The sequence below is a fragment of the Dipodomys merriami genome, unplaced genomic scaffold (assembly GCF_024711535.1).
Source record: "Dipodomys merriami isolate MVZ:Mamm:240054 unplaced genomic scaffold, mDipMer1.0.p SCAF_57, whole genome shotgun sequence".
Lineage (NCBI taxonomy): Eukaryota > Metazoa > Chordata > Mammalia > Rodentia > Heteromyidae > Dipodomys > Dipodomys merriami.
Genome location: NW_027206146.1, coordinates 4,314,219 through 4,342,099, shown reverse-complemented (window position 1 = coordinate 4,342,099; position 27,881 = coordinate 4,314,219). Strand labels below are relative to the sequence as shown.

General features: G+C 53.3%; 3 protein-coding genes across 3 annotated transcripts; all 3 read right to left on the bottom strand.

The window, feature by feature from the left end:
- Window positions 1-4,532: 4,532 nt before the first annotated feature.
- Klk7 (kallikrein related peptidase 7) lies at window positions 4,533-8,616 on the bottom strand. Its single transcript, XM_070000456.1, has 5 exons — window positions 8,528-8,616; window positions 8,057-8,216; window positions 7,509-7,756; window positions 7,098-7,234; window positions 4,533-4,983 (listed from the first exon to the last, which is right to left on the bottom strand). The coding sequence occupies exons 1-5, from the start codon at window positions 8,598-8,600 to the stop codon at window positions 4,828-4,830; spliced, it is 774 nt and encodes a 257-aa protein (XP_069856557.1). The 5' UTR covers window positions 8,601-8,616; the 3' UTR covers window positions 4,533-4,827.
- Window positions 8,617-14,358: 5,742 nt separating this feature from the next.
- Klk8 (kallikrein related peptidase 8) lies at window positions 14,359-17,988 on the bottom strand. The gene is made up of 5 exons (XM_070000395.1): window positions 17,931-17,988; window positions 17,286-17,478; window positions 16,788-17,050; window positions 15,856-15,989; window positions 14,359-14,514 (listed from the first exon to the last, which is right to left on the bottom strand). Exons 1-5 carry the CDS (start codon window positions 17,986-17,988, stop codon window positions 14,359-14,361), a joined length of 804 nt encoding a protein of 267 aa, XP_069856496.1.
- A 1,592-nt stretch (window positions 17,989-19,580) lies between these two features.
- Window positions 19,581-24,779, bottom strand: Klk9 (kallikrein related peptidase 9). Its single transcript, XM_070000394.1, has 5 exons — window positions 24,737-24,779; window positions 24,417-24,573; window positions 21,761-22,026; window positions 20,041-20,177; window positions 19,581-19,736 (listed from the first exon to the last, which is right to left on the bottom strand). The coding sequence occupies exons 1-5, from the start codon at window positions 24,777-24,779 to the stop codon at window positions 19,581-19,583; spliced, it is 759 nt and encodes a 252-aa protein (XP_069856495.1).
- Window positions 24,780-27,881: the final 3,102 nt, after the last annotated feature.

The window sequence follows — 27,881 nt, the reverse complement described above, 5'->3', positions numbered from 1 at the left end:
GTTCCTTGTCTTACCTGCAGGCTGTGTGTGTGTGTGTGTGTGTGTGTGCATGTACCTTGTCTTACCTTCAGGCTCTGTGGGTGTGTGTGTGTGTTCCTTGTCTTACCTGCAGGCTGTGTGTATGTGTGTGTGTGTTCCTTGTCTTACCTGTAGGCTCTGTGTGTGTGTGTGCATGTACCTTGTCTTACCTGCAGGCTCTGTGTGTGTGTGTGTGTGTGTGTGTGTGTGTGTGTGCATGTACCTTATCTTACCTGCAGGCTGTGAGTGTGTGTGTGTGTGCATGTATCTTGTCTTACCTGCAGGCTGTGAGTGTGTGTGTGTGTGTGTGTGTGTGTGCATGTACCTTGTCTTACCTGTAGGCTCTGTGTGTGTGTGTGTGTGCATGTACCTTGTCTTACCTGCAGGCTGTGAGTGTGTGTGTGTGTGCATGTATCTTGTCTTACCTGCAGGCTGTGAGTGAGTGCGTGCACGTGTGCGTGTTCCTTGTCTTACCTGCAGGCTGTGTGTGTGTGTATGCGCATGCTCCTTGTCTTACCTTCTGGAGTTCTTGGGCTGGAGGAGAAGAACAGCATCTCCTGACCTGCAGGCAGGGGACAGAGAGTAAGGCGGGAGTGGAGGGACTGCAAGTGGGAGAGGGACAGCACAGAGCTGCAGGTCACAGGTTACAGGTTACTGCCTGGTGCCCTGCCTCCCAGACTCTCGTCCCTGAGCCTCCACGTCCCTGCTCTTCCTTTATACCCCAGTAGCCCCTAGGTCAGCCTCTCCCTTTTCTTTCTGAGAATGCCCACATTCCTTCTGCCCCCACAGCAGCTACCCATGACCCCTAATTCAGTTCCAGGAAGGAGGCAGCCAGCCTTGCTACACCTGGTCTGAGGGAGGAGGCTGGGCCTGAACCCTTGGGTCTGAGGGAGGAAGTTGGGTCTGGACCCTGGGTCTGAGGGAGGAGGCTTGGCCCTGGACCCCTGTGTCTGAAGGAGGAGGCTGGGCCTGGACCTTTGGTCTGAGGGAAGAGGCTGGGCATGAACCCCTGTGTTTGAGGGAAGAGGTTGGAGTCTGACCCCCTGGGTCCTGAGGAAGAGGCTGGGATCTGGTTCCCTCAGTCTGAGGGAGGAGGCTTGGGTCTAGATCCCTGTGTCTGAGGGAGAAGGCTGAGGCCTGGACCCTGGTGTCTGAGGGAAGAGGCTGAGGTCTGGACCGCTCAGACTGAAGGAAGGGAGCTGGAGTAGTTCTTCATGTTAGGTTTTTAAGTGGTAGAGACAGATGCTTTCTTGAGGATCAAATGCAAATTGTGAGGCAGAGACTAGCTCCCTGGCCCCCACCTCTGCTCCTAGCCTCCATGACTTCCATCTCCCATCCAGGAGTGCTCAGGAGCAGCAGCCCTCCGGCTGCCCGGGGTTATGGGGCACTGGAACCAACCACTCAGGTTCAGGGCCATCAGGGTGACTCACCTGCCTGTCCTTCTGTGGGTGCGATGACCTCTCTGTCTCCAGGAGGGTGTGAGCTGTGCCCTGCCCCAGGCTGGGTGGGCAACGGGGAAAGGGTGGCACAATGGAGCTCTGTTCCCAGGGTTGGTCCTGTGCTGTCCTTGTCTCTGTTTCTCAACTCCTCTTCCAGGAAGGGCGGTGGGAGGCTAGGCCCATGGCTTCCCTTTGTCCTGTCCTGAACGGCAGTCCTTCAGAACTTTAGGCTCCCCTGATCCCTCTCCCACCCTCCTGTGGGGGTCTCTGGTCCCACCTGTAACCCCCATTTGGTTGGAGCGCGTCTCTCTTTGTCCCAGTCTCTGCCTGTGTATCTCGCTTCCCTCTGCCTCGATCTCCATCTTTCTGACCCTCTCTGCTTTGTCTCTGCATTTTCCTCTTTGTCTTGGATCTGTGTCTCGCTCCCTTTCTTCTAGATTCTCTGATTATTTCTGCTCACCATTTTCTGGGCCTCCTCTTGTCTCTGGAGGAAATGCGTGTGTGCTCAATGTTGCTATGTTCTTGGAGCCATTCTAAAAGGCATTATACAATGCTGGGCACTGGTGGCTTGTGCCCGTCATCCTAGGACTCCAGAGGCTGAGAGATCTGAGGATCTTTTTCCAGCCTGGGCGGGAAAGCCTGTGAGGCTCTGAGCCTTCTCCCTGAACGTGCTGTTCCCACCTTTTCCTGCCAGTCACCACTTGCCCTTCCAGTCTAGGCAAGCGTCACCTCTTCCACGCAGCCTTCCCAGATCACCACCCAGTGTGCACCTGCTGTGGAAGGTTAGTCAGTCTTTCACGTGAATGCCCACAGCAGGTGCCTTCTTCCAGTCACCCTGGACTGGGGCCATCTGGATAGGAGGCCTTGTGTCCCCCACTGGACCTCCAGCTCCTGGAGGGCAGGCCGTGGGGCTGCCTCCCTGCCGAGCCTGCAGTACGTGCACAGGAACCTGGCTCAGAGGAAGCTTGGGAAATGTTGACCAAGTGGTGACACACAGCCTTCTCCTGCCCACCTCTGCGTTCCGCAGAAGGGAACTTAATTGCTCAAGGTCAAGCACATAGGAAGTGGAGGAACCTGAATTGGAACTCCACTTCCAATGAGGGCGGTCATGCCAGCCCAACCCCAAGGCCAGGAGTTCAAACCCCATAATGTACATCGACCCCCCCCCCCCAAGATTTCTTAGTGAGAGTAGAAGCAGGAAAAAAAAATCAGAAATCACAATAAAAACCAATACTCATCAAATGCTTCTGTGGACAATTTCCAGCACTTTCTATACACAGGCTTAATGTTTATCGTAACTGGAAGCGTAGGCGCTCAGCATTTCATTTTAAAGATGAATGGAGATAAGGAAGGAATGTAGCGGGAGTGGCCAATCATCGGGGCGCAGTGGCATACGCCTGCAATCCCAGCACTCTGGAGGCTGAGAAAGAAGGATCTGGAGTTTTAAGATCAGACTAGGTTATGTAGCAAGAGCCGGTATCAAGATGCAAAACCAAAAAAATAAAACCAAATGAGAGCTGCCTGATGGGTAATGGCTCAGTGGTTAAGCTGGTGCTTATCATGTATGCGACTCCAAGTTCCATCCTTAGCAACAGAGAGACAGACCTACAGACAGAATGACAGACAGACACACACAGAGAAAAGGACACATAGAAACAGATGCAAACAGACAGATACAGAGTCAGAGGGTGACAGACACAGAGAGACAGACAGATAAAGACAGAGACAGAAAAAGATATAGAGTCAGAGGGAGACAGACAGGCAGACAGGCAGACAGACAGAGACAGAGAGAGGGGGACACACAGATACAGATGCAGACAGATATAGAGTCAGAGGGTGACAGACAGACAGACAAAAGACAGAGTCAGAGGGAGACAGAGACAGAAAGACAGATGGAAACAGAGAAAGGGACACACAGACAGATGCAAACAGACAGATATACAGTCAGAGGGAGACAGAGAGACAGACACGAGACAGAAACAGAAAGAGAGGGACACACAGACACAGATGCAAAAAGACAGATATAGAGTCAGAGGGAGACAGAGAAAGACAGACAGAGACACACAGAGAGAAACAGAAACAGTCAGAGGGAGACAGACAGACACAGACAGTCAGAGAGGGAGGGAAAATAGTTTGGAGGTGTGAGGAGTGTGTCTTAGATTCATGAAGCTGGGTTCCTGCGGCTACTGCCTCCAACGATTACAAGTTGCCTCCCCAAAGAGTGCTGAAGTTCATTTCCGGTGAATTCAGCTGGGGTGTCAAGTCACACCCTGCCTGCGGGCCTCCCTGCACACAGAGGCAGGGCGACGGGCACACGCAAGCTCCATCTGCCTGTGGTGTCATTATTTATATGTAGTTTGGCGGCGGGGTGGTGGTGGTGGTGGTGGTGTGGGGTGCTTGTCGGAAAGGAAATGTTGACGGACCTCCATGAGGTCCATTAACAGCCAAAGCTGTTAATGCCCCTGACATGTGACACAAGCCAGTGAAAAAAGGGATGGGACCTGGACTCCCATGTCTGAGGGAGGAGGGCTAGGGTCTGGACTCTTGGGTCTAAGGGAAGAGGTTGGCTCAGTCTTGTGAGTCTGAGGGAGGAGGCCTGCGGTCTGAGGAGGGACTAGACATGGACTCCTGGGTTTGAGGAAAGAGGATGAAGCCTGGACTCCTGGGTCTGAGAGAGGAGGATAGGGCCTGGACCGCTGGGTCAGAGGGAGGAGGCTGGGGCCTGGAATCTTGGGTCTGAGGGAGAAGGATGGATCTTGGACCCTTGAGTCTGAGGGAGGAGGGTGGGGTCTGGACTCCTCAGTCTGAGGGAGGAGGACTGGGGCCTGACCTCCTGGGTCTGAGTGGGGGTCTGGGACCATTTTGTATAGCTAGGATTGCATGTATTTTTTTCTGGGTTTCACATTTCCACGATACTAACAATTCTTTCTGACAACCCTGCAGACACCGAGCGACTACTTAAGCCATCTACTTTAGAGCATCTCCAGCCTTTCTCCTCTTTGTTACAGCCCAGTGGTGATTAATTGAAACCTCACTCAACTTTTGAAAAAGAATTTTTTTTATTACTCTGTGGAATTAGAATTACTTGGCTGAAGCCATCTGTGTGTTTGTCCGTTCCAGTGACAACTGTCCGCATTGACAGCCATCTTCTCCCTACAATGTCCACCACCGCAGTGATGCTTTTTTCCATTTGGATTTCCATCGACAATTTTTTTTTTTTGGACTGGTTTATAGACATGGTGTGTTTTGAGGTTTGAAAGTATCTTTGAAGAAAAGTGAGGCTGCATGTGACTTGTTCATCAACTTCAACACCCCGATTTCTGTGGATTTTTCTCTTGGTGGTACACGGTTGCTTGGCTTCGCTTGACTGTCAGCGACGTCTTGATATTACTTGGTTTATCCACTTGGTGTACTTGCAAACTTGGGTGTAGACCCCCGGGTCGTTGGGCTGTCCGCAGGGAAAGGTTCCCCAGGACACTATACCTTGCACGGTGTCATTGCACACCAGCGGTCCCCCCGAGTCACCCTGCGGGAAACAGAGCGTAAGATTAGCTTTGGCCTCAGAGCCAAGTCATCTGTCTTAACCTCCCCGCCCCACCTTAATCAGTCTCATACATTCCCCAATTCAGTCTTGGGTCTACCAGAACACCTTGGCCAATGAGAAAGACCCATTATTTCTGGGAACCAATAAGAAAGCAGAAAGGGGCTACTGTCGTGAAATGGACACACTGGGTTCTTTGAAGACATTGGCTTGAGCCTTGACCAGTGGAACCAATTGGAGGGGGTGGGGGTGGGACTTCCGGGGAGCCAAGTATCAGTTATGTTCAGACAAAGCCCATTGGCTGTCCTCTGTGCTGTGGGAGAAGGGGCTCCTTTTTCTTCCCTGCTCCTTTGGGTGGGAAGGGGGAGCAGGCATCCTTGGAAACCCGGGGCCTGAGCTCTCACATCAGCTGCAGGACTCAGAGCAGAATGGCAATGCTTGGCTTCCTGTTCAAATATCACTGAGGATGGGCTGGGAAGGTGGCTCAGTGGTAGAGCGCTTGCCTTGCATGCCAGAGCCCTGGGTTCTATTCCTCAGCAACACATAAGCAAAAAGCAAAAAGCCAGAAGTGGCGCTGTGGCTCAAGTGATAGAGCGCTAGCCTTGAGCTGAAGAGCTGAGGGACAGCACCCAGGCCCAGAGTTCATGACTGCCATGACCCCATGACCGCCAAAACAAACAAACAAACAAACAAACAAACAAACAAATATTACTGAGGATTCCAGAACATAACAGGAGAGCATTCATTCAAGCACAAGACCTGGTTAACTCAAGACTCACTCACTGAGACCTTGTACATGCATGAAGCTGGCCCTCACCAGGCGAGTGGGGAAGGCTGCTTCTCTAGGCCAGACTTCTCTCTCCTATTCCTCCATCCCTAACACACCTTCCCTCAGATTTGAGAGTAGGGAGACATGGGAGGATTGATGGGGAGAGAGAGGACAGCTGGCCAAACAGGGGTCAGCAACAAAGAAGAGGAATGAAATGGGATTTGGCAGAGAGGTGTGGGGGGAGAGTGAGAGAGAGAGACATTGTCCAAACATGGATGGGTAATTATGATAGAAGGGTTAAGGGGGGAGGAGGAAGAGGGTAGTTGTAGCCTCAAAACCAAGACTAGTGTCAGGCAAGTGAGGCCTATACATTAAACAAACAAACAAAATCTTACTAATCACAATTTTGTTGTTGTTAGCAGTACTCGAGTTTGAACTTAGGACTTTGCACTTGTTAGGCAGGTGCTCTACCACTTGAACCAAGCCTCCAGCCCTGTTTGCTTTGATATTTATGTTCTCACTTTTCGCCCAAGTGGACCTGCACCATGATCCTCCTATTTATGTTTTCTGTGTTATAGGGATGATGGTCGTGTGCTACTGTGTCCAGCTTTTTTATTGCTTGAATAGGTGTTTGTGAGCTTTTTTTTCTGGGACTGGATTCCATCTGTGATCCTACAGACCTCAGCCTCCAGAGTTGTTAGGATTATAGGCATGAGCCATTACGCCCAGCTGCAAATCCTATAGTAAAACAGCTTTATATCGATGCCAGGGGTAGAAAGGAAAATTCAGTAAGACGGACTCATGTTTTATTTAAAGCTCACTGTGCATTTGTGTGTGTGTGTGTGTGTGTGTGTGTGTGTGTGTGTGTGTGTGTGTGTGTGTGCATTTAAAAGAAATCTGTGTCTAGAAATGGTGGTACATGTTCTAATCCCTGCACTTGAGAGGCAGAAGCAGGAGGTTGGAGAGTTCAAGACCAGCATGGGACTACACAGTAAATCCAAGCCAATCTGGGTTAAATATATCTGGTCTCAAAAAAAAATGACACAAAACAAAACAAAAATAATTGCTTAGATGATCAGTTATCTCAAACATGGAGTTCTTGAACCACCTGCCCATTCTGTTTCAGCCCCACGAAGCCCTCCAGCCACCTCTAGGTCTCTCCAACCCCTGAATAGGCTACTGCTCCTGACAAGCGGAAAAAAAGAAGTAGGGAAAACTCAAGAGGCCGAGCCCAGTGGAAGGCCAGAGTAGATTGAGTGCCTGATACTATATTGGATGCTAAGAAGAGACATTTGGGAGCTGGGGGGGCTGGGGAGGGAGGGGTGCTCACGTTGCAGGTGTTGGTCTTGGAGTCTGGGATGCCAGCACACAGCATGGTTTTGCCGAGGAGGTCCTTGTAAACCTTCTTGCAGTCCTGAGCCGAGATGAGCTTGACATCAGAGCACATGAGGTTCTTGGGGAAAGTGGCTGGGGTGGGGGGGAGGGGGAGAGCTGTCAGTTAGAGGTCTGGTGCTGGGGTCAGGAAGGGGGCTGAGTGCTAGAGGGAATGGAGGCCAGTGTTCTAGGACTGAGGTAGGAGGCTGGGCCTGGATCCCTAGGTCTGAGGGAAGAGGCTGGGCCTGGACCCCTGTGTCTGAGGGAGGAGGCTGGGCCCGGACCTCTGGGTTTGAGGGAAGAGGCTGGGCCTGGACCCCCAGGTCTGACGGAGGAGCAGCCCCTGGCTCCCCGCCGCAGGCCTCACCATCGGGGCTGGTGGTGGTGCCCCACCCAGAGACAGTACAGGAGGTCCCAGGAGGCTCGCAGCCTTTGGGCAGGTTGGCTTTCTTCACTTTGCCTGACATCCTGACGCGCTTATTCAGCAGGATTAGCATGAGGTCGTTAGCATGCGTCTTCGTGGAGTAGCCAGGGTGGCGCACTGACTTGGTGGCCTTGATCTTCTGAGCGTTGTTGTCACCGATCTGGTCACTGCCAAGCTGCACAGTGTACTGACTGGGAGCAGGAGAGACACAGAAACTCTGCTCTGAGAGCCAGAACGGGGGGGGGGGGGGGGAGGTGGGGGGGCGGGGGTAGAGACAAGGACAGAGAGAGACAGAAATCCAGAGAGAGAAAGACACAGAGACAGAGAGTGGTGGACAGAGAGAGAGAGAGAGAGAGAGAGAGAGAGAGAGAGAGAGAGACTGAACAGAAATCCAGAGACAGAAGACAGACACCCAGAGAGGGAAGACTCAGAAACAGAGCCAGGAAGCTGGGAAGCAAGTGGGCGCAAGGGGTCAGTTCTGCCCTGCCTACCTCATCTTGCAGTGGGCAGCGGTGAGCACCCAGCGCTCATGGACCAGCACTCCCCCGCAGTGGAGCTGGTCCCCTCGGAGCAGGGCCACCTGCCAGGGATGCGAGCCTTTCTCGCAGGGGTAGCCGTCGATGATCCGATCTCCGCTCTTGTTGCCCTGATCTGTGTGGACACACGGAGGTACTGTGGGTAACCAGCATGGAGGTAGAGAGAGGCAGAGATGGGAGAGCAGGCTGCGCTGGAGACAGGTGGAGAGACGGGACGGGTGCTCGTCGGCCACCAGAGGACAGATCGCCCACAGATGGCCACCAAGAGCGACGGACAGATGCTGAGTACGGACAGCCAGTAGGGACCTGGGGCACCACGGGGACACCCCGTCCAGCCTGGCAGGGAAGGGAGCTGGTCTGGAGGAAGGTGCTCAGATGTGAGGACTCCAAGGGGGCTATCCATGGTGACCCGGGGAAAGCCCTCACCTTCTTTTCCAATGGTCCCCAGGGCTAAGGATAATGACAGAGCCAGCAGGAAAAGGAGAGAGGACTTAGCCATGGTGCCCTCCGCCTCTCTGTCCACCTCAAGAGGACCAGCTGCTGCTTCTGGAGCTGAGGATGGAGAGGAAGGAAGCAAGAGTTCTATGGGGATGTCCTCTGTACCTGGGGAAGCCCAGACCCAGCTTCTTCCCTCAGACCCAGGGGTCTAGGCCCAGGCTCTTCCCTAAAACACAGAGGTACAGATCCCAGCCTCCTCCCTCAGACCCAGAGGTACAGATCCCAGCCCATATCCTTCACACTCAGGGGTCCAGACCCAGCCTCTACCCTCAGATCCTGGGGTCTAAGCCCCTGTCTCCCCGGTTCCCCCTCTGCCCTGCCTGAGTATTTACATGTCTGGAGCCTCAGTTTCTTTGCTGTGAGACATCCTCCAGCCTTCATGCCTGGGGTCCAGAGATTTTAGGCCCCACCCACCCACCCTGCGCATAGCCATAGTTGAGGTCCCTTCATACCTAGCTGTGTCTGATCTGATGTCGGTCAGGGCCTGAGCTGGGAGCCTAGCATGCCGGCCCTTGGCAGAGCGCTGTCTTATACCAGCCCGCCCCCGTCCCAGTGCCCTGGGGCGTGGGTGGGGCCCACTCTAGCTCCTTCCTCCTGTGCTGGGCTTTGGGTTATCTCGCGTCCCTGAGGCTGCCCCAGCCACAGATACTGTGCAGCTCTCTCCGCCCTCCTCCCAGGCCAGGCAGGCCATGCCCAGATGTTCACCCCCGCACATTCTAGGCCCACGTTATCTCCTCCCTGTGACCCACTCAGACAAAGGACTACGTTTCTGGGCTTTGAGGGGCTGGAGCAAAATCCTAGGAGGGTCAGAGGCTCAGGCCTGGATCCTACTATGGGAGGGGGTGGTCTATACCTCTCCCCCACAGGGGATGGGTCTCCTGAGCAGCCAGTGGAGGCTTATACAAGCTAGATCCTGGTGATCTTTGAGCCTTGATTTTACTCCTGGCACTTGTGTGGCTACTACACCTGCTTACTATTATTTGGTGTGTGTTCTCACCTTTCTAAATCCTACTGCCCTTAGGTTTATCTCTGAAATATCAGCACCTCGTGTTTCTGGCAGGGTGCTGGGCAAGGTGGTCAGGAGTTCAGGCCTCGGGCATCCCTTGATGGATGGATGGCAGTGCTGTAGGTTGTTGGGCTTGAACTCAGGGCCTGGGTGCTGTCCTGAGCTTTTTTCACTCAATGTTAGTGCTCTACCATTTGGAGCTCTAGCACCACTTCTGGTTTTCTGGTGGTTAATTGGAGATAAGAGACTCACGGACTTCTCCTGCCAAGGCTGGCTTTGAACTGTGATCAAACAGATCTCAGCCTCCTGGGTATCTAGGCATGAGCCACCAGAGCCTGGCTTTCAAACCGTACCAGCCTTAACCCCCAATCCTGCTTCTCTCTCTTTCTCTCTCTCTCTCTCTCTTTTTTTTTTTTTTTTTTGGTCAGTTGTGGGGCCTGAACTCAGGGCCTAGGCGCTGTCCCTCAGCTCTTCAGCTCCAGGCTAGCGCTCTACCACTTGAGCCATAGCACCACTTCCGGCTTTTTCTGCTTATGTGGTGCTGAGGAATCAAACTCAGGGCCTCATGCATGCAAGGCAAGCACTCTACCACTAAGCCACCTTCCCAGCCCCCTGCTTCATTTTTAACACCCTGATTCATATGTAAACTCAGAACCTGCACCTTGACAGAGTTCATGACTCCAAATATCAACACACACTAAAACCTGGACCTCAACTAAAAGTTATCACCATAGACTATCCCAAACCTGCTTGATGTGCAACTCAGATTTTAGTGTGTGCCATATTCCAGGATGCCTGTGTTGACATCATCCCTGACCCCACCAGTGATCTGATGTCAGCCTAATGCTGACTCCAGACTCACCTGTCTCCTTCCAGTTCCTGCCTCAAGTTCCATCCTCACCTTCACCCCAGCCATCGCCCCCAAGTCCTTCTTCCTTTCCTCAGCTCTACACACAATTAGGCGCCTTTGTGTCAACCTAATCTAACATCAAACCTGCTAGCTCACCCCACATGAGCATGGACACCCTGCTGACTTCACTCCAGCCAATCTCTAGACTTGAGACCTTTACTGCCATTCCATCCAAAATCAGATCCTGGAACTTGGATCCCTGATGATGCTAGATCCTGAGCAGGATACTGGCCTTGAGGAATGTTCACCTTCCTTGTTTGGGTTACCAGATCATGCAGAGGGAGAGGGGGGAGAGACGGGGGGCAGAGCATGGTTAGGCCATGGGATCTCACAGCTCCAGGACCCAGTCATCTGTGTTTCCTTCCTGACAAAGACGAATTTCAGCAAGACTTGTTTACTCCATCTCTGATCATCAGCATCGGGTTCCCTCACCCCTCAGTCCTCTGCCTTGTCAGGGATCTCTTAGAAAAGAAAGGGCTGTGTCATTGAGAGCCCTGTTTATCCATTCCAAAATTGCTAGATTGTGTTACATATCTGTCATTCTGAAAGCCATAGCCCTAATTATTTAATCTGGCTTTGTTGCTAGATCTTGGTCTTCATGAGCAGAGGATATGTATCTAGTACCCAGCCCAGACCAGAAACACAGGAGGCACTTAAATATATACTAGTGTACAGCAGCTGGCACCCACAGACCCACCACTTTATGACTGAATCTTGCCTCGCGTCACCTGAGCCATTCCGTCTTGGGGTGTGACAGAAAGAACGTGGCCTCTCAAGTACGCTGTGAGACAGTCTTATCACATTTCTCTAAAGTGAAGAGAAAAGCCTACTTCTCCAGGGCACTGGGGGGCGGGGGGGAACTATGTGAAAGATGGATGGAAACAAAAATTGATGGGCGAGTGCCAGATGCTGATTTAGCATCAGCTCCCTGACGCCACCATCCAGGGCAGGAAGCAGCTTCTATCTTTATCTACCCACGGGGTGGGACAGCAGGAGCTTCCCAGACTTACTTCCCTGTTCTTCCTCAGGTTCAGCCCAAGTGAGGATGCTCGGTTTCGTTTTATGAATTAAAGTTTAAGAGAAGTTAGATCATCCTGGGTATGGATGGTGTACACCTGTATACCCAGATTTTTTGGATGGAGGAGGATTAAGTCCAATGTTGGCCTGGGCAAAAGCATGAGACCCTATCTGAGAGATAACCTAAAGCAAAAGAAATGGATGTGTGGTTCAAGTTGCATGCTAGCAAGTATAAGCCCTGGGTTCAAACACCAGTAGTACCAGAAAGGGAGAGAGAAAGAAGAAGAGAGAAGAAAAAGAAAGAATAAGAAGGAGGAAGAGAAGGAGAAGGGGAAGAAGAGGAAGAAGAAGAAGAAGAAGAGGAGGAGAAGGAGAGGGAAGGGGTATAGGTTTGATGATTTGAGCAAAGTCTCAGAACTAAGGAGAACCAGTCCATTCAAATTTGAATGCTGGGGACTCAAAAGCCTGTAGTTTGGGGGATGGGAAGGTGGCTCAGTGGCAGAATGCTTGCCTTGTATGCATGAAGCACCGAGTTCAATTCCTCAGCACCACATAAGCAGAAAAAGCCAGAAGTGGTACTGTGGCTCAAGTGGTAGAGAGCTAGAAGAGCTAAGGAACAGTGCCCAGGCCCAGAGTTCAAGCCCCACAACCAGAAATAAAAAAAGCCTGTAGTTTCACCAGGCTTTGGCACATACCTGAGAAGGAAATATCTCTGTTCCCTCCCCACCCACCTCTTTCTAAACACACTGGGTCCCATTCATGTTTCATACCTCCACATCGCCCCAAATCACAGCTCTCTGGGGGTGAATGCCAGCCCCTGTTGCCAAGTCTCACCTGCAATCCTCACCCTCAGACCTACGACCTACCTACTGAACCTTGGTTGGGTGAGTCATGCAAGCAGCTCACATTCACATGTGAGGATTGGCACCTGACGATCCCGCCAGCTGTGCCCTGCCCAGAGGGATCCCGGACATGGTGACTCCAACCCGGCCTGACTCAGCCTGTGCGTTCTGAAACCCATTGTTTCAGAGTGCCTGGGTTCCCTTCCCTCTTCCTTCAAGAACAGTATCCCACTTCTTTCTGGGAGATGTTCTATCATCTGCTGTGGGTCTGGTGAAACTGTCAGTCATAGTTCTCCCAGTTCACCCACCCACGGTGATGGACGGATGACCCAGGCCAAGCTTTCTCTGGACCAACAATGGTGAATCCAAAGGGGAGGGCTCAGTTCAAGCTGGACCAATAGAATTGGAGAGTGATGTGTGCAAGGCATCTCGCTTACCCACAAACCTTATGCAAGATTTATAGACAGCCTGTTTCCTATCACAGGATGGCAAATAGCTGCGGATTAGATGGGACCAGTTACATGACAGGATATCAGTGAAATAATTAACCAATCAGAGACCCACAGACCAAATAGGCACTGATTGGTTGAGATCGGTCACATAACAAGGCTTCAGCCAATTAGTGATTCATGATGTGCTGAAGGAGGACAGATGAGCCCAGATAAATCAGATTCTCTTTTATTAAAAAATAAAATGAAACAAGTACATTCGCTTTTCTAAGAATGTAACCTGGGAAATTCTGAGAGTGAGTATTTGTATCTTTATAATAACTACCGACTACAATATAAAATGTGTTAAGTTTGACCTTATCTGGTGTGAGAACTCTCCCCAAACCCATTTGCTCCCCACTTCAGTTTGGAGAAAATAATTCTCCCCTCCCTCACCCCCCAACCATGGCAGACCCATCCAGACAGCTCTAAACTGGGAAAAAAGATTTCTGGACACATGGGGGCTCTCAAAGTATTTTGTTTTTTTAACCCATCGGTAGATTCACGGGTATCCATTTGTAGCTGCTTAAACTCTTCATGGTATTTCCGTATTCCTGGTACACACGCCACTGGAAACAGGGGAGTAGTGGGGCATGGTGCTGTTTGTTATAATCCCAGCATTCAGGAGATGGAGGTGGGAGGAGGGCAAGTTTCATGCCGGCCTGGGCTACACAGTGAGATTCTGTCTCACCGTAGGAAAAGGGGAAGGATAAGTTGGGGCAGGATCTTCCCCATTCCACACTTCAGCTGCTCAGAAAACAGAATCATTTCAAGACTATCTTTTCCAAGCTGGGTGTCAGTGGCTCATGCCTGTGACCCTACTTATTCAAGATCCTGAGATCTGGGGATCCCAATTCAAATACAGCTCAGGCAGGTAAATCTGAGAGATTCTTATCTTCAATTAGCCAGCAAAAAAGCTGGAAGTGGAGCTATGGCTCAAGTGGTAGAGCACCAGCATTAAGAGAAAAAAAATCAAGACTGCAAAGCCTGCTGGGTGTTGGTGGCTCATGCATGTAATCCTAGCTACTCAGGAAGCTGAGATCTGAGTATCATGGTTCTAAGCCAGCCTAGGCAGAAAAGCCTGTGACCCTTTTATTTCCAATTAACCATCAGAAAACAAGAAGTGGCACTGTGGCTCAAGTGGTAGAACACTGCCTTGAGCTAAAGAGCTGAGACACAGTGCTCAGGCCCAGAGTTCAAGCTCCAGGACTGAAAAAAACAGAAAAGAATGCAAGGCCTTAAGTTCATGGTCCAGAGTTCAAGCTCCAGGATTGGCATCTTTCCCAGATTGACTTCTGGGTACTCAAAAAACTCCCCCCCACCCCACTCCCTCAAATCCTTCCTGAACAAAGGGGAGTGGCTCTTAGTGTGCTCAGATCTACTCAAACCTACCAGCCTCCTCACCTCCCATCCCCCCTGCAGGGTCCAAACACAGATAGGCAAGGAGTGAGCCAGGGCTGAGACTTTATTGGGGGCATCCAAGGGTCCCCCTAAGATCAGTCTCTGTTACCCATGGTTTTCTTCATCCAATCATGGTAGCGGCAGAGGTTGGTGTAGACGCCAGGTCTCTCGGGCCGCCCGCAGGGGTCTGAGCCCCAGGATGTGATACCCTGGAGCACACCACCACACACCAGAGGGCCCCCAGAATCGCCCTGGGTGGAGACAGAGAGGGATTTCCCTTACAAAGCAGCAGCAGGCATTTAATGTGAGCCTATTTAATGTGATTGGTCTCCTATAGCCAATGAGGACAAGAGCATTGTTTCCGGAGACCAATCAGGATAGAGAAGGCAGGGCTTCCAGTGTACTTGGGATGTCTGGATGCACACATGATGTCTAAGAGCAGTGGAGAAAATCCTGACCAATGAGGGAAGAGAGTGTATTTGTCAGGATCCAATCCAAAGAGGGGGCAGTGGGGATGGATAGAGGGGACTGAGCCGATGTTTCCTTTATTGATCTGGGTTACCATACATGAGAAAAAGCAGTGTGGAGGAGAGAGGAAGGGAGGACAAGGTGGGGAGAGGAGGAGAGAAGAGAGAAGGGAAAGGAGAGAAAAGAGAGGAGAGAAGAAAGACAGAGAGAGAGAGGGAGAGAGAGAGAGAGAGAGAGAGAGAGAGAGAGAGAGAGAGAGAGAGAGAGAGAGAGAGAGAGAGAGAGAGAGGAGGGAAAGAGGAAGGAAGAAATAAAGGGAGGGGGGAAGGGAGAGAGCCAGTCTCCATGGAGTAACTTGTCTCTATGGAAGAAATCAAGACATTGGCTTCCAGGATGTTGTCAGTGATGGGAATGACCCCATTCTTGGCCAATGGAAGAAGAAAGCATAGTCTTCATGGACCAACAATGAGGGTAGAGCTTCTGTGAAAGAGAGTAGGGGTAGAGGGAGCCTGGAGGACACCTGACGGGGTCACAGCCAACAGGAAAGAGAATGTCTACCAGTGACAACCCCAGGGGTGGGGGTGGGGTAGGAGGAGACTTCCTGAAGCTTGGCATCAAAGTCAGCAGTGGCGCCATTTTTCTGGCCAGTAGGCAAAGCAGCGTTGTCCCCAGGGAGCCAATGGCAGAAGAAGGGACTCATCCTTGGGACCCCAGCCAGAGAGAAATGATGATGACTCCCTTCCTGGCTACTGCTTGGGTCTACCAAAAAAAAATCTCAGGAACTAATGCTGTGGAACTTGTGGCCTCAGATCCTTTCCTAGTCTCCCTCTGCACATCTTAGGTTGCATTCTGAGAAAATGATGGCAGCCATTCAATGCTTTGTAACCTCCAGGGAGAGAGTTTGCCTTTCTTGGAACCTGGTCCTCACTCTGCAGGGACAAAGATAACCTCTCCAGTTACACACACAACACACACACACACACACACACACACACACACACACACGGCACACACACACACACACACACACACACACACACACACACACACGGCACACACACACACACACACACACGGCCTGGAGCCTGGATGTGCAGGGCAGGAGCCCCAAAGGTTCTCCTTACCTGGCACGTGTCGGCACCGTTGCTGTTGCCCGCACAAACCATACCATCATTGATCTTCCCCGGGTAGGCTTCCTCGCACTTCTTCTGGGAAAAGATTTCTACGTTGGCACAGTTGAGGGTGTCAGGAAAATTCTCTGTGTGGGGGAGAAGCAAGACAACAGATCTCTTTTCTTCCAGTCTCACCTGTGGGTCTACCTTCCCTCCTGAACTGTTCTCCTCCAGTGTCGTCTGGGTCTACCCCTCTCTTGGGAACATCCACAGCTGCATGGGAGCTGTTGGCTGGCTCAGATTTGTGGTTTGATCGCCTCACCCATGAGCAGATTGTTTCTATAGCAATACCCTGTCTCATTGGCCCATAGGAGTCTGACAGGTAGGGGCACGGAGAGTCCTCATTGCCTTTCTGAGCTGAGTCCCCAGACTGCTTTTACTGTGAGGCCAGAGTAAAGGGCTAGATTCTGAGTTTTCAATGGATCTCCAAGCTCTAGAGTCCAGGTGGAAAGGACCTGGGGAGCTGGGTCCCTGGAGTCAGGAGTGAGGAAGGGATTGGAGCCCTGGGTGACAGGGAAGAGGGGATCAGGCTAGGTTTCTGGGGTTCAAGAGAAAGAAAAAAATGATACACAAGATCCTATTTTTCCCGAGTCCCTAAAAAGTCCATCTATCTTCATTCCGTTAAGATTCCATGAGACCCTATTCAAGAAAGTGCTCAGGGTGCTGAGTTTTTTGGGTCCTTCTTAACAGTCTGTTCCTTTATGTTTTCCTTTTCTGTCCTGGGAGCTTTTAAGATTTCCAACATGCCCCCTGCCTCATTGCTTTTCCATCTCGGCTTTCTCCTAAGGAAACGGGGCAGGAAGGAGATTTGCCTATGGTGTTGGGTCCAATGGACCAACTAGCTCCTCTGCTCTCTTCTAGCCACAGCCAAGCCCATACATTACCTTGGGGGCTGGTGACTGTACCCCAGCCCGAGATGGTGCACTTCTGGCCCTGGTGGGTGCAGTGATAGGCCAGGTCGATAGGCTTCACTGTAGGCCCCAGGTCGGCCTGCTTGCGAAGGCGGATCAGCATCAGGTCATGGCTGTGGTCCTCGGGATTGCTGTTGTTGTAGCATGGGTGCTGGATGGAGCGAGCCACATACATTTCCTGCTCTCCCTCGTTTCTACTCTGTAAGCTGTGGTCTCCCAGGCGCACTGTGTATTTCCTGGGAATGCAGGAGAAGGGGAGCTCGGGATGGAGCAGGTGACTCAGTCAACCGTTCCTCTCCTTCAGACCCAGGAGTCCATACCCAGCCTCCTCCCTCAGACCCAAGGGTCCAGGCCCAGCCTTCCCCCCTCAGACCCAGAGGTCTTGCTTTCTCTTCTGAGAACTCCTCCAGTCTTCTTTTCTCAACATCCCCTGCTCCCCCTCCCCCAAATCTGGGCCCGGTCATCACTCACATTTTTTTGCAGTGGGCGGCTGTGAGGACCCAGTTGGTGCCAACCAGGACCCCTCCGCAAATGAGTCGTTGGCCCTGGAACAAACCGGCCTGCCACGGCTGGGAGTGGGGCTTGCACTCCTGACCCTCCAGTATCTTGGAGCCCTGGGCCCTGGAGCGTCCTGCAGCACGAGGGAGGGGGATGGAGCGCCACCCTCACGCATGCGCAGAGCCAGGACCAGGAAAACCACTGTGGGTTCAAACGGACACACAGCCGGGTCTCTGCATGCTTTGTCATGCCAGGATCACACCTGAGGTTCCGGCAGCCACACACACACACACACACACACACACACATACACACATAGGAGTGCAGCGCACGAGTCATCATACATGTTTCCACATACATCTTGGGACCAGGTCCGGTGGACAGCACCCCACCACCACCCCAGTACCACCCAACCCACCTGAGTCACATGTTCCATGTCCCTACCCACATCCCCGGGCAAACCCTTCTCTTGTTCCCTGCTCCAGACCCCTGCATTCACACCTCACCAGGCAAGTCAGCCAGTGGGGGGCAGGGAGGCTCTCCAGCTGCCTGCTGCCCCCCCCAGCCTGCCTGCTGCCCCCTCCCCCGCTCCCCTGGAGGTCCCCCAGTCCCCCTCACCTGCCTGGCCTCCCAGCAGCAAGAGCAGAGTGGTCCACACTAGAGCTTGGCTGGGCATGGTGGCTTCTCAGAGGGGCTGAGAAGAGGAAGGGATCCCAGGGTTTTTGGTTTTTGTGTGTGTGTGTTGTTTGTTTTAAAATCTAAGTGTGGGGCAGAGGAATCCAGTCCTGCATCCCAAGGGGGAAGGGGGCATCTGGGATCCCTCCTTCTTGGGGAGGAGGGAGCTGGGGACCCCGTGGCTGGGTCTGGGCCCTGTGGAAGAGGGGATCTGGGGCCCAGGCTAGTGTCTGAGTACCTCTGCACCTCACCTTCCAGAATCCGGGGGGCGGGGTCACCTACTGATTCGGATTCAGTGGCAGAGGCCTCGTACTTCCGTTCTGTCCACCTGGTACAAGATTCCCAGCCTTTTAACCGGGAGTCCCCGCCCCACCCCGCCTCCTCCCCAGCCGGTGCCCGGCGCCGGGAGCACCCTGCGTGAGGAAGGGCGGAAGGGCTGGACCCAAACCTTGAGGGAGGAGGGACTGAGATCTCCGGACACCTGAGGTGAGGGAGAGGAGGGGCTCAGGGCTGGGACCCCAGGCCTGAGGGAGGAGAGCTGGAGTCGGGACTCCTGGGTCTGAAGGAGGAGGATTAGAGTTTGGACCCCTAGGTCTGATGGAGGAAGCTGAGGTCTGGACTCTGGGTCTGAGGGAGGAGGCTGGAATCTGGACTCCTGGATATGAAGGAGGACTGGGGTCTGGATCCCCGGGTCTGAGGGAGGAGGACTGAAGCTAAATTGGTTTTGTTTTCCCTCCAGGAGGGACTGGGAGCGCGATCGAGGAGGAGGAGGGGCGGGGGCGCCGCAGTAACCGACCCGCATCGGAAGAAGGCCGGTGATCCTGCAGGGCCTGGTGAGGACAGCCTGGCCCACCCTCGGTCGGAGGGGTGCGGGATGTGGGAAGGCAGGTTTGGGAGGCGCCGTGACCTGGTTTCCCCTTCCCCTGGGGGCGGCGGGAGGGCCCGGCTGCCCTCGGCTGGTGGAGCGACGTCAGGCCCGGCTTAGGAGGGGCTGGGATGGGGACGGGCTTCCCTCGTTCGCCCTGCACCTCCCACCTCTGCATCTCACACCGACAGCACCAGGAAGCAGGTCTCCGCGTTTATTGTTGGTCACGCACAGGTCCGCAGAGGATCGATACCCTCCCCGACTCCCCCAGTCCTCCCCGCCAGGATTCAAACCCCAGACCCGCCCAGCGCAGGACTGCGAGGGGCGGAAACCAACGTTGTGGGCGTGGCTGCCGTGCCGCTGGGCACCACAGTGGTCAGGCCTCTGTGGAGAAGGTGTGGCCGGATGGGCGGAGTCTAGAGGAGAAGTCGTCCCATTGGGCAACGTTATTCCTTGGAGGGAGGAGCCTCGTGATGGGGGCCTGCTCTCGGTGATATCAGGGAGCCAGGGACAAAAGGGGGCGGAGTCTCATCTGCTGGGCACCGAGGGGCGTGGCCTTGTCCGCGTGGCCGGGGAGTGGCCTTCCCTGGAGGGGCGGGGCCTGAGGGGCGGAGTCCGCGTCCAGAGCTTGGTTGTAGGTCCAGGGTATTCACCTTTGAGACTTGGGGCTGCGGTGACCCCCGACCCCGCGCCCACCTTGCTCTCCCGGTGGTCCTGGGTGGGAGGGCTCACTGGTTTTCCTCTATGGTTTTCTGAATCCAATCCCTGAAGTGGCACACGCTGGTGTAGACAGCGGGGCGCCGCGGTCTGGAGCAGGGCTCTGAGCCCCCGGACACCACACCTGCCAGGGTCCCATTGCACACCAGGGGGCCCCCGGAGTCACCCTGTGGGGCGGTGCGGGGGGTGGGGGGAGCAGGTGGAGAAATCGTTAAGCCAAACTATTCGTGAGAATGACAGGGTCACAAAGGTTCCAGGCCTCCCTCCCCCCTCAGGCCCAGGAGCAGAAGCTTGGGGACCCCCCTTCTTCCCCCAGCATTCTGACCTCCTAGCCCTGTCTTGTCCCAAGACTCTCTGGGGCTCCCCCCTCTGGCCCCCCAAGACCCAGACAAGTGGCGGGGCTTCCCCTGTCTGCCTCCCTCCCCCTCCTCTCCCCACCCCTCTTCCCCCCCCCCCCCAGCGAAGTCTCACCTGGCAGGAGCCTCGGCCCCCTTCCCACAAGCCGGCGCAGAGCATGCTCTCGGAGATGTGGCCCGGATACGCCCAGTGGCACAGCATGGTGTTCAGGATGCTGATGTTGGCACACTGCAGCGTGAGCGGGTACTGCACTGTTCGGGAGGAAGCCGGCCGGGGAGAGCGGGGTCAGCAGCCGCCCAGCTCTCCCCATGCCCACCCAGCCCCAGCCTCCCTGCAGGCCTTCCACAGGGAGAAAGGGTGCTCAGCTTAAGACTCAGAGATGGAGAGCAGAGACAGGCCCAGGTCTGGGGGTGCCTAAGCAAGTTGGAGGCCCAGGGTTCAAATCCTGGGATCTCCAAAGAGAAGAGGGTGGGGGCTGGGGAGACAGAATAGATGGCTAGAGGAGGGGGAGCTGGCAGAAGGAGAGAGAAGAGAAACCACAAGATGCAGAAACCAGAAGACAAATGTCTTAACTCACACAGGCCAACAGAGAAATCTAGGATTACAGATGAACCCCGTTTGGATCAATATAACTATAACACTGGGGCACAAACTCAGTTGCATGGGGGTGGGGTTGATAGGCCCTGAGCGAGGGGGGTGGGTTGTCAGGTCGCAGCCATTGGGGTGAATTGCTTTGAGCCAGAGAACCCTTGTCCCAGGGACAGCCTCTGTGGACTTTCCCAGGAGGGTTGGGTATGAGGGTGTACAGTCTTGAGGCCTTTGCTTTTTTTGTTGTTTTGTTTCTTGTTTTTGCAGTGGTGAGTCTGGACTGCAGAGCACTGGCGTGTTGAAACATGTTCTGCTACTATGAGGTACGTCTCCTGCCAGGGGCTTTGAGCTTCTCAAATCAGCCCAGAGAGCTGGCTTTCCATATAAAGTCTCCCAAGTTTGACTTACCCCCAGCCACAAATGCAGACTGATTCTTTTTGTCCAAGACAGTTTGTAAACTAATACTGGAAATATTTGTTATTAATAGCAATTAATACTGTTATTTGGAATACCTAATGTAAAGGCTGAGAAGGAGATGCACACTTTATTTCAGTTCTAAGTTGTGTGTATGTTTACCTTGAAAGATCTCGGGAATCAGGATGTGTCTTCCAGTCAAACATGTCTTACCATCGTTATCACTTTTTTTTTTTTTTTTGTCAGCCTTGGGGCTTGAACTCAGGGCCTGCGCGCTGTCCCTGAGCTTTTTCACTCAAGGCTAGCACTCTACCACTTTGAGCCACAGTGCCACTTCTGGTTTTCTGGTGGTTCATTGGAGATAAGAGTCTCACAGGCTTTCCTGCATGGGCTGGCTTTGAACCACGATCCTCAGATCTCAGCCTCCTGAGTATCTAGGATGACAGGCTTGAGCCACTGGTGCCCAGCTTAGTGTTACCTTTTGTTTCCCCATATTCTCTCTCTTCCTCTCTCCCTTTCTCCCCCCAACCCCCACCTTTTTCTTTCCCTGGAACTCAGGATCCTCCTGTTTCAGCCTCCTGAATGCTGGGATTACAGGCATGTGCCATCACCCCTGGCAAATTTTTTTCCTGCATCCTTAATAATTCATTAAGATAGTGATGCACACGAAAATCTAGAGCATTGTGGACTTGAGGAAAGACACTGATGTGTGATGAAGTTGATTAACCGAGAGGGAGGGAGAGTGGGAGAGAGAGGAGAAAAAGAAGAGCGGGAAGATCAGTGCAGCGGCCCTGTACGGTGAGGGGGGGAAGTACCCCGGGCAGAGCCGTACCCTTGGGGCTGGACACAGCGCCCCAGCCTGAGATGAGGCACTGGTCGCCAGGGTCCACGCAGGTCTCACTGACATTCAGGGGCTGCACGGCAGGGCCCAGCCGTGCTGGCCGGGGCAGGCGGATCAGCATGATGTCATTGTTGTGGTCGTTGGCTCTGAGGTCGCTGTTGAACCCAGGATGTGGGAAGAACTCGGTGGCTCTGAAGAGCTGCTCGGAGCCCTCCCACTTCCACAGGTGGTGCTCCCCGAGGCGGACCCACAGGAACCTGTGGGAGAGACAGCAGAAGCCAAGCTGGAAGCCAGTGTGGGGGGAGGGGGAGGCCTGCTCAGCTCCGGGCCTTTTCTGTCTTTCGGGGTGCTGTGTGACCTGCCATAAACTACACACCCCCTCTCTAGGTCTCTGACCTCCCAAACTGGCTTTTTGGCTGCGCGTATCCCCTTCTCGTCTAGCCACCTTTCTCCCTGCCCACCTGGTGCCTCAGTGGTGACCCGAGAAGGTCCCTTGTGGGCACCTGGGGGCCCCACCTTGCACATCATAACAACCCCACCTCCTGCCACCACAGGTCTGGTGGCTTCCACGGGAGTGGCTGTCAGTGTTTTGGGGTGTGTGCATATAGGGGGACAGGATATGGAAAATCCCCACATTGGGGTGCGTCTGTGGCCTCAGGCTTTTCCTATTTGTCACGTCCTTCAATCCCTTCGGCACTTCTTCCTGATACCCAACCTGAGGCTCACTTGCTGAAGTCCCAGCGTGTGCGCTCTGCTCTAGGTCTGTGCTCTGGAGAGGTGAGTGTCTTGTGGAAGTCTACTTGAACCTCCGGCCTCTGACCTCTGACATTAGGCACTAGGCTAATAGCAGAGGACTCGGGGCGTGAGGGGTCTGAGATGTGACTCCGGGCTCTGCTCCTCTCTGATGCCCTGGTAGCCATTCGCACTGGGCAGGGAATTGAGCCCCTCCTCCTCCATCTTGCCTCTGAATCTCTCTCCCACGTCCACATCTCTACTTTTCCCATCTTGTCTTTGGGACTAAGTTGAAAAAAAAGTTCTCTCAGACTGAGACCAAAGCTTGAGTTCATCACAGAGCAGTGCATGATGGGAAACTCCCATCCTGCATCTGGAAGCATCATGCATGCTTTATTCCTGAAGGAAAGATGGCTCATCCAGAGGTGATGCTGGGGGTTCCCAAGTCACATGTGGTGATTCCTGCACCCATAGTCTCCACACTTGAGAAGTAGAGGCAGGAAGGTTGCAAGCTTGAGGCCAGCTTGGGGGTACAGAGTATCACCCTGTCTCAAAATAAACCAAACAAAAAACAAAAAAAGAAGAGGGATTCTGGCACCATTTTGAATCTAGAATCCTATTAGAACACCCAAAATCTTAATGTTCTAGAACTCTATGATCCTAACCTACCCATGCATCTAGAATTCTGAGAGGCTCGAGTTTTGGCATCTTGGGGCTCGAAGGTTCTAACCTTCTGTACTTTCTCTGGATGGCATCTCCTGCATTAAAGCTACGCCTTTCAACAACCTAGCCTTCTATGCTCTTCCGGAAGCAGAAGAGTAGAACTTTCTCACTCTAGAATATGGTTTTAGAAATATATGAGTCTAGGATTCAAATGGTTTAGGACTCCCAAAAAACTGTCAAGACTTAAAGCTTTGGGGGTTAGAAAACCCTGTAATGACAGAATTCTGGGACACTGAGTTCCCCAGATTGACATGTTTGTAAATATAGGCTTCTAGAATTTTCTAGGCTCCAGTTTCTAGAATTCTAGGAATCCTGTCTCCTAGGCTAGGGTGAGTGAGTGAAAGCCTCCAGAACTGTAATGTCTCTGTTCTGTGGGCCTAGAACACTCACAAGGCAAAGCATTCTAGAACGGCAGTCATTACAACTGCCACCTGCTGCGTGAAACACCTTTGGCCACATGGAGGGAAGAACTAGGTGAGGCTTACGACAAACCGCATGGCAGGCACAATGCTGCCACACTCAACCAGGCAGGGGCTGGGATAGAGAGTCTAAGATTCTAGAATTCTGTGGGTCCAACACTGGAGGATTCTGGATTTCTAAAGCTAGAGTGTGCGTGCGTGCGTGCTTGCGTGCCTGTGTGTGTGTGTGTGTGTGTGTGTGTGTGTGTGTGTGTGTGTGTGTATGTGTTTGTGGGGAGGGGGTCTTAGGGCTTGAACTCAGGGCCTGGGCACTGTCCCTGAGCTTTTTCACTCAAGGCTGGTGCTCTACCACTTGAGCCACAGCTCCACTTTGGGATTTTTGCTGGTTCATTAGAGATAGAGCCTTACAGACTTCCCTGCCTGGGCTGGTGTAGAACTGTGCTTCTCAGATCTCAGCCTCCCGAGTAGCTGGGATGACAGCTGTGGGCCACCGGTGCCCGGTGACTCTGGATTTCTAGAGGTCAAGTCTAAGATTTTTAGGAAGAGGCTTTGACTCTTAGATTCTTAGAACCAGGTTGGTAGGAACGCTGGAATTTTAGAATGGAGGAGGCTCCTGAAATTCCTCCCTATTTCATCCTAAGAGTTGGGACTTGGCCTTGCGCAGTCCTGTCCTTCCTGTAATAAGAAGGCCCCCTGATCCCCCAGCCCCCGGCCCCTGACCCCCAGCATGGCCCCCGGCCCCTTGCCCGGTGTGGTCAAGGCAGGGCACTCACGGCTTACGACAGTGGGCAGCTGTCAGCACCCATCGCTCCCTGATGAGGGTGGCCCCGCAGAAGAGCCGGGTGAGGTGGAAGAGGCCGGCTTGCCAGGGCTGTGAGTGGCGAGGACATTCCTCAGCGCCGATGGCACGGGTGTCCGCCTGGCCATGCCCTGGGGTGAGGGATTGTGGAGGGTCAGAGGGCCGGCGGGGAGGGTCTGGGAGGGGTGAGGGCTGCATGGATGGCCACAGCTGGGGATGAGGGGAGTCGAGGCAGGATGGCAGGGTGAACTGCCTCGGGGGGGGGGGGGGAGGAACAAGCATCAGGTCACTCACCTGCCAGGAGAGAGAGAAGAATCCAGGCAAACGCCAGCCTCATGACCTCCGGGTGCTCGGGTCCTCGGGCCTGCACCTAGCGCACCTCCTTCTTTATGGTAAGACATGTTCTCTCTTCCTCCTCCCCGGGGCCGCCCCTGTGATTAATGGGGTTGGGAAATGTGCCTGGGGGAGGGGGAAAGCCCTGGGGCCCCAGCACAGGCCCTGGGGGGAGGGAAGGCCGTGCAGGGCCAGGGGGGCAGGAGGGGGATCCCCTCTCAGGATCTGACCTCAAGCTGCAGGATCTACACCCAGAACCTTCTGTGGCCTGGAGGAGGGGGAGGAGGATCATGGGGACCGAACATGCTCCATCTTGTACAGAGCAGAACCCCTCTCAGGGACCTGGGGCTGCGACTCCAAGGAAAGGAGCCAGGAGGCCCAGGGAAAGAGGATGGGGGGGCCAGAAAGGGGAGCAGGCAGAGAGCATCTCAGAATCGGCCGAAGCTGCAAAGAGCGCCCTGATCCACAGGACACCCACCCCAACCCCTGTCCTGGGTGGAGGGAGCCCCTTCCCACCAGTGCCCAGGCCGTGACTACAATGAGGAGAAATCAAGATTGACCGGAACTTGTCACCATCTGTTCCTTCTGCACCTCCACCACCCCCCCCCATCAAGGACCCTGGTGCCTGTGCACCCACTTGAAACCAAGCACCCCCTCCCCGCCTCCATCTTATGTTGGTACTGGGCCTTGAACTCACGGCCTGGGCACCATCACTGAGCTCTTTTGCTCAAGGCTAGCCCTGTACCCCTTGAGCCACAGCTGCACTTCCAGCTTTCTGCCATTCACAGCAGATAAGAGTCTCATGGGCTTTCTTGCCCTGGCTGGCTTTGAACCATGATCCTCTCAGATCCCAGCCTCCCAAGTGGCTGGAATTACAGGCATAAACAGCTGCTCCTCCCCCTACCTTCTCTGTTAATAATCCTTCCAGATTTTTGCCAATTCCTGAGTGCACTGGCTGCATGTTTCCCAGCTCTTGGTCTGACTCATCTCTGTGTCCCCAGGATCACCCAGTCCTGGGCAGGGCTCTCAGGAGTCCTTAAGAGATGTTAATTGAATGAGTGAACATCTTTCTCCATATCCTTCTTTTTTCTGACGTACTCTTACTCATCCTTCAAGACCCAACCTAAATAACCCTCCACCAAGATGCCTTCTCTGGTTTTTCCAGGCAAAGGTTGACTAGGCACCCTCAGTTCTGTCCACTTTTGCTGTTTGGACCATAGAGTCCAGGACTGGACCACCTGTGTCTGGTGCTCTTGATTGGCTCTGTATTGGTTTGTGACTTAGGTCAAGACCTCAGATCTCTCTGAGTCATTCCATCTGTCAAAAGTGTGGAGGGACCATGTGAATGGACACCTATGAAGCACTTGCAAGATGAGGGGTAGGTAGTGTATGCCTGTACCCCCAGCTACCGTGGATGTACAACAGGAGGGTCTTAGGTTTGAGGCCAGCTCAGAAACTGCCTCAAAAACAAAATATAAATGAAAGGGCTAGGGGTATGGACCAAGCGGGAGAGCATTTACTGAGGGTACTCAGGGCTCTGGGATCCATCCCAGGACCCCAGGAGAGGAGAGGAGAGCGACACGTATGAATGTTGAATAAATAAATCCCACAGAACTTTCTAGAACCCACCACCCACAGCCACGTGAATTCCCTCTCCAGACAAGAAAGTCCTGGAGACCAGGGGCTGGACCCTGCTTAATTCAGAGGGAGAAATTATGGTAGGAAGAACATTCAGGTCACTTGCTCAAGGCCACATATCAGTGACAGAAAAGTTTTTCTTCTCTAGCTTGTGAACTCTAACCTCACCTTTCAAACCCTATGCAAATGTCCCCTCCTGTGAAAAAGCCTTCTCTGACTCTCCAAGGTATGGCTAGTACTTCCTCTGTGACAACACTGTCGCATTTGTGTTCCAGGCCAGTCACTGGGGTAAGTGTTTAGAAAAAATGCAGTGAGCAAGGATCTACAGCTCTGCCGGCCTTGATTTTGTGTGGGTGCTGGGGTGGGAGTGGAGAGGGGGATACACAGACAATAATCAGGTAGACAGGTGAATGAGATAATTTGAGCTGTAATAAGCACTACAAAAGAAATAAACAGCTGTGCGTAGCTGTGCATGCCTGCAGTCCCAGCCATTCCAGGAGTGGAGACAAGAGGATGGAAGTTCAAGGCCAGACCCTCTCTGGAAAATGAGCTGGGTATGGCGGCACGTGTCTATAAACCCAGCATGTACTCAGAGAGGAGGCAGAGGCCAAGCGAGGGCAAAGTTAGCAGAAGACTCTATGTGGAACCAACCAACAAAAACAACTAAAAGCAAAAGGTCTGGGGGTGTGGTTCAAGTGGTGGAGTGGTTATATAGAAATCAAGAGACCCTGAATTCAATCCCCAGTATTGCTGAAGAAGAAAGAGGAGAAGGAGGAGGAGGAAAAAAGGAGAAAAGGACAGAAAGAAATAAGCAAATGAGATTATTGGCCATCCGCCTTTCCCAGGGCAATCCATGAAGGTCTCCCGGAGGAAGTGGCCTTTGAGTAGAGGGACCTGAATGACAAGAATGTATGGCTTGCTCATCTCCACAACCTGATGGGCAGCTTCTTGAGGACAGGGTGTGGTGACTGGCACCCAGTCAGTAAACACCATGGAGGGAGTGAAGAGAACTGGTGAATCGCTTTAGTGCAGAAATCCAGTGAGCACATTTCCCGCCTCTTTTGTTTCTGATGCCTGGATGATGCAGCCGGCTGCTACGCATGCGGGCCTGACATTTCCTGGGTGTGCTGTTGGAGACTGGGTGAGGAAGAGACAGCCCAGGGAGACATCGCCCAGGAAGACATTGCCCAGACCTCGTGCTCAGACCTCAGACACCGGCCTTCCCCTGACCCCGCCCCCTCCCAAACCCTGCTGGGATTGCATACAGTAGTTGCTTTACAAACAGATGTTGGGCTGGATTACAGGTGCCCATGGCTCATGCTGTAATCCTAGCTACTCAGGAGGCTGAGATCTGAGGATCAGGGTTCAAAGCCAGCCTGGGCAGGAAACTCTGTGAGACTCCTTATCTCCAATAAACCACTAGAAAACCAGAAGTGGCGCTGTGGCTCAAGTGGTAGAGCACTAGCCT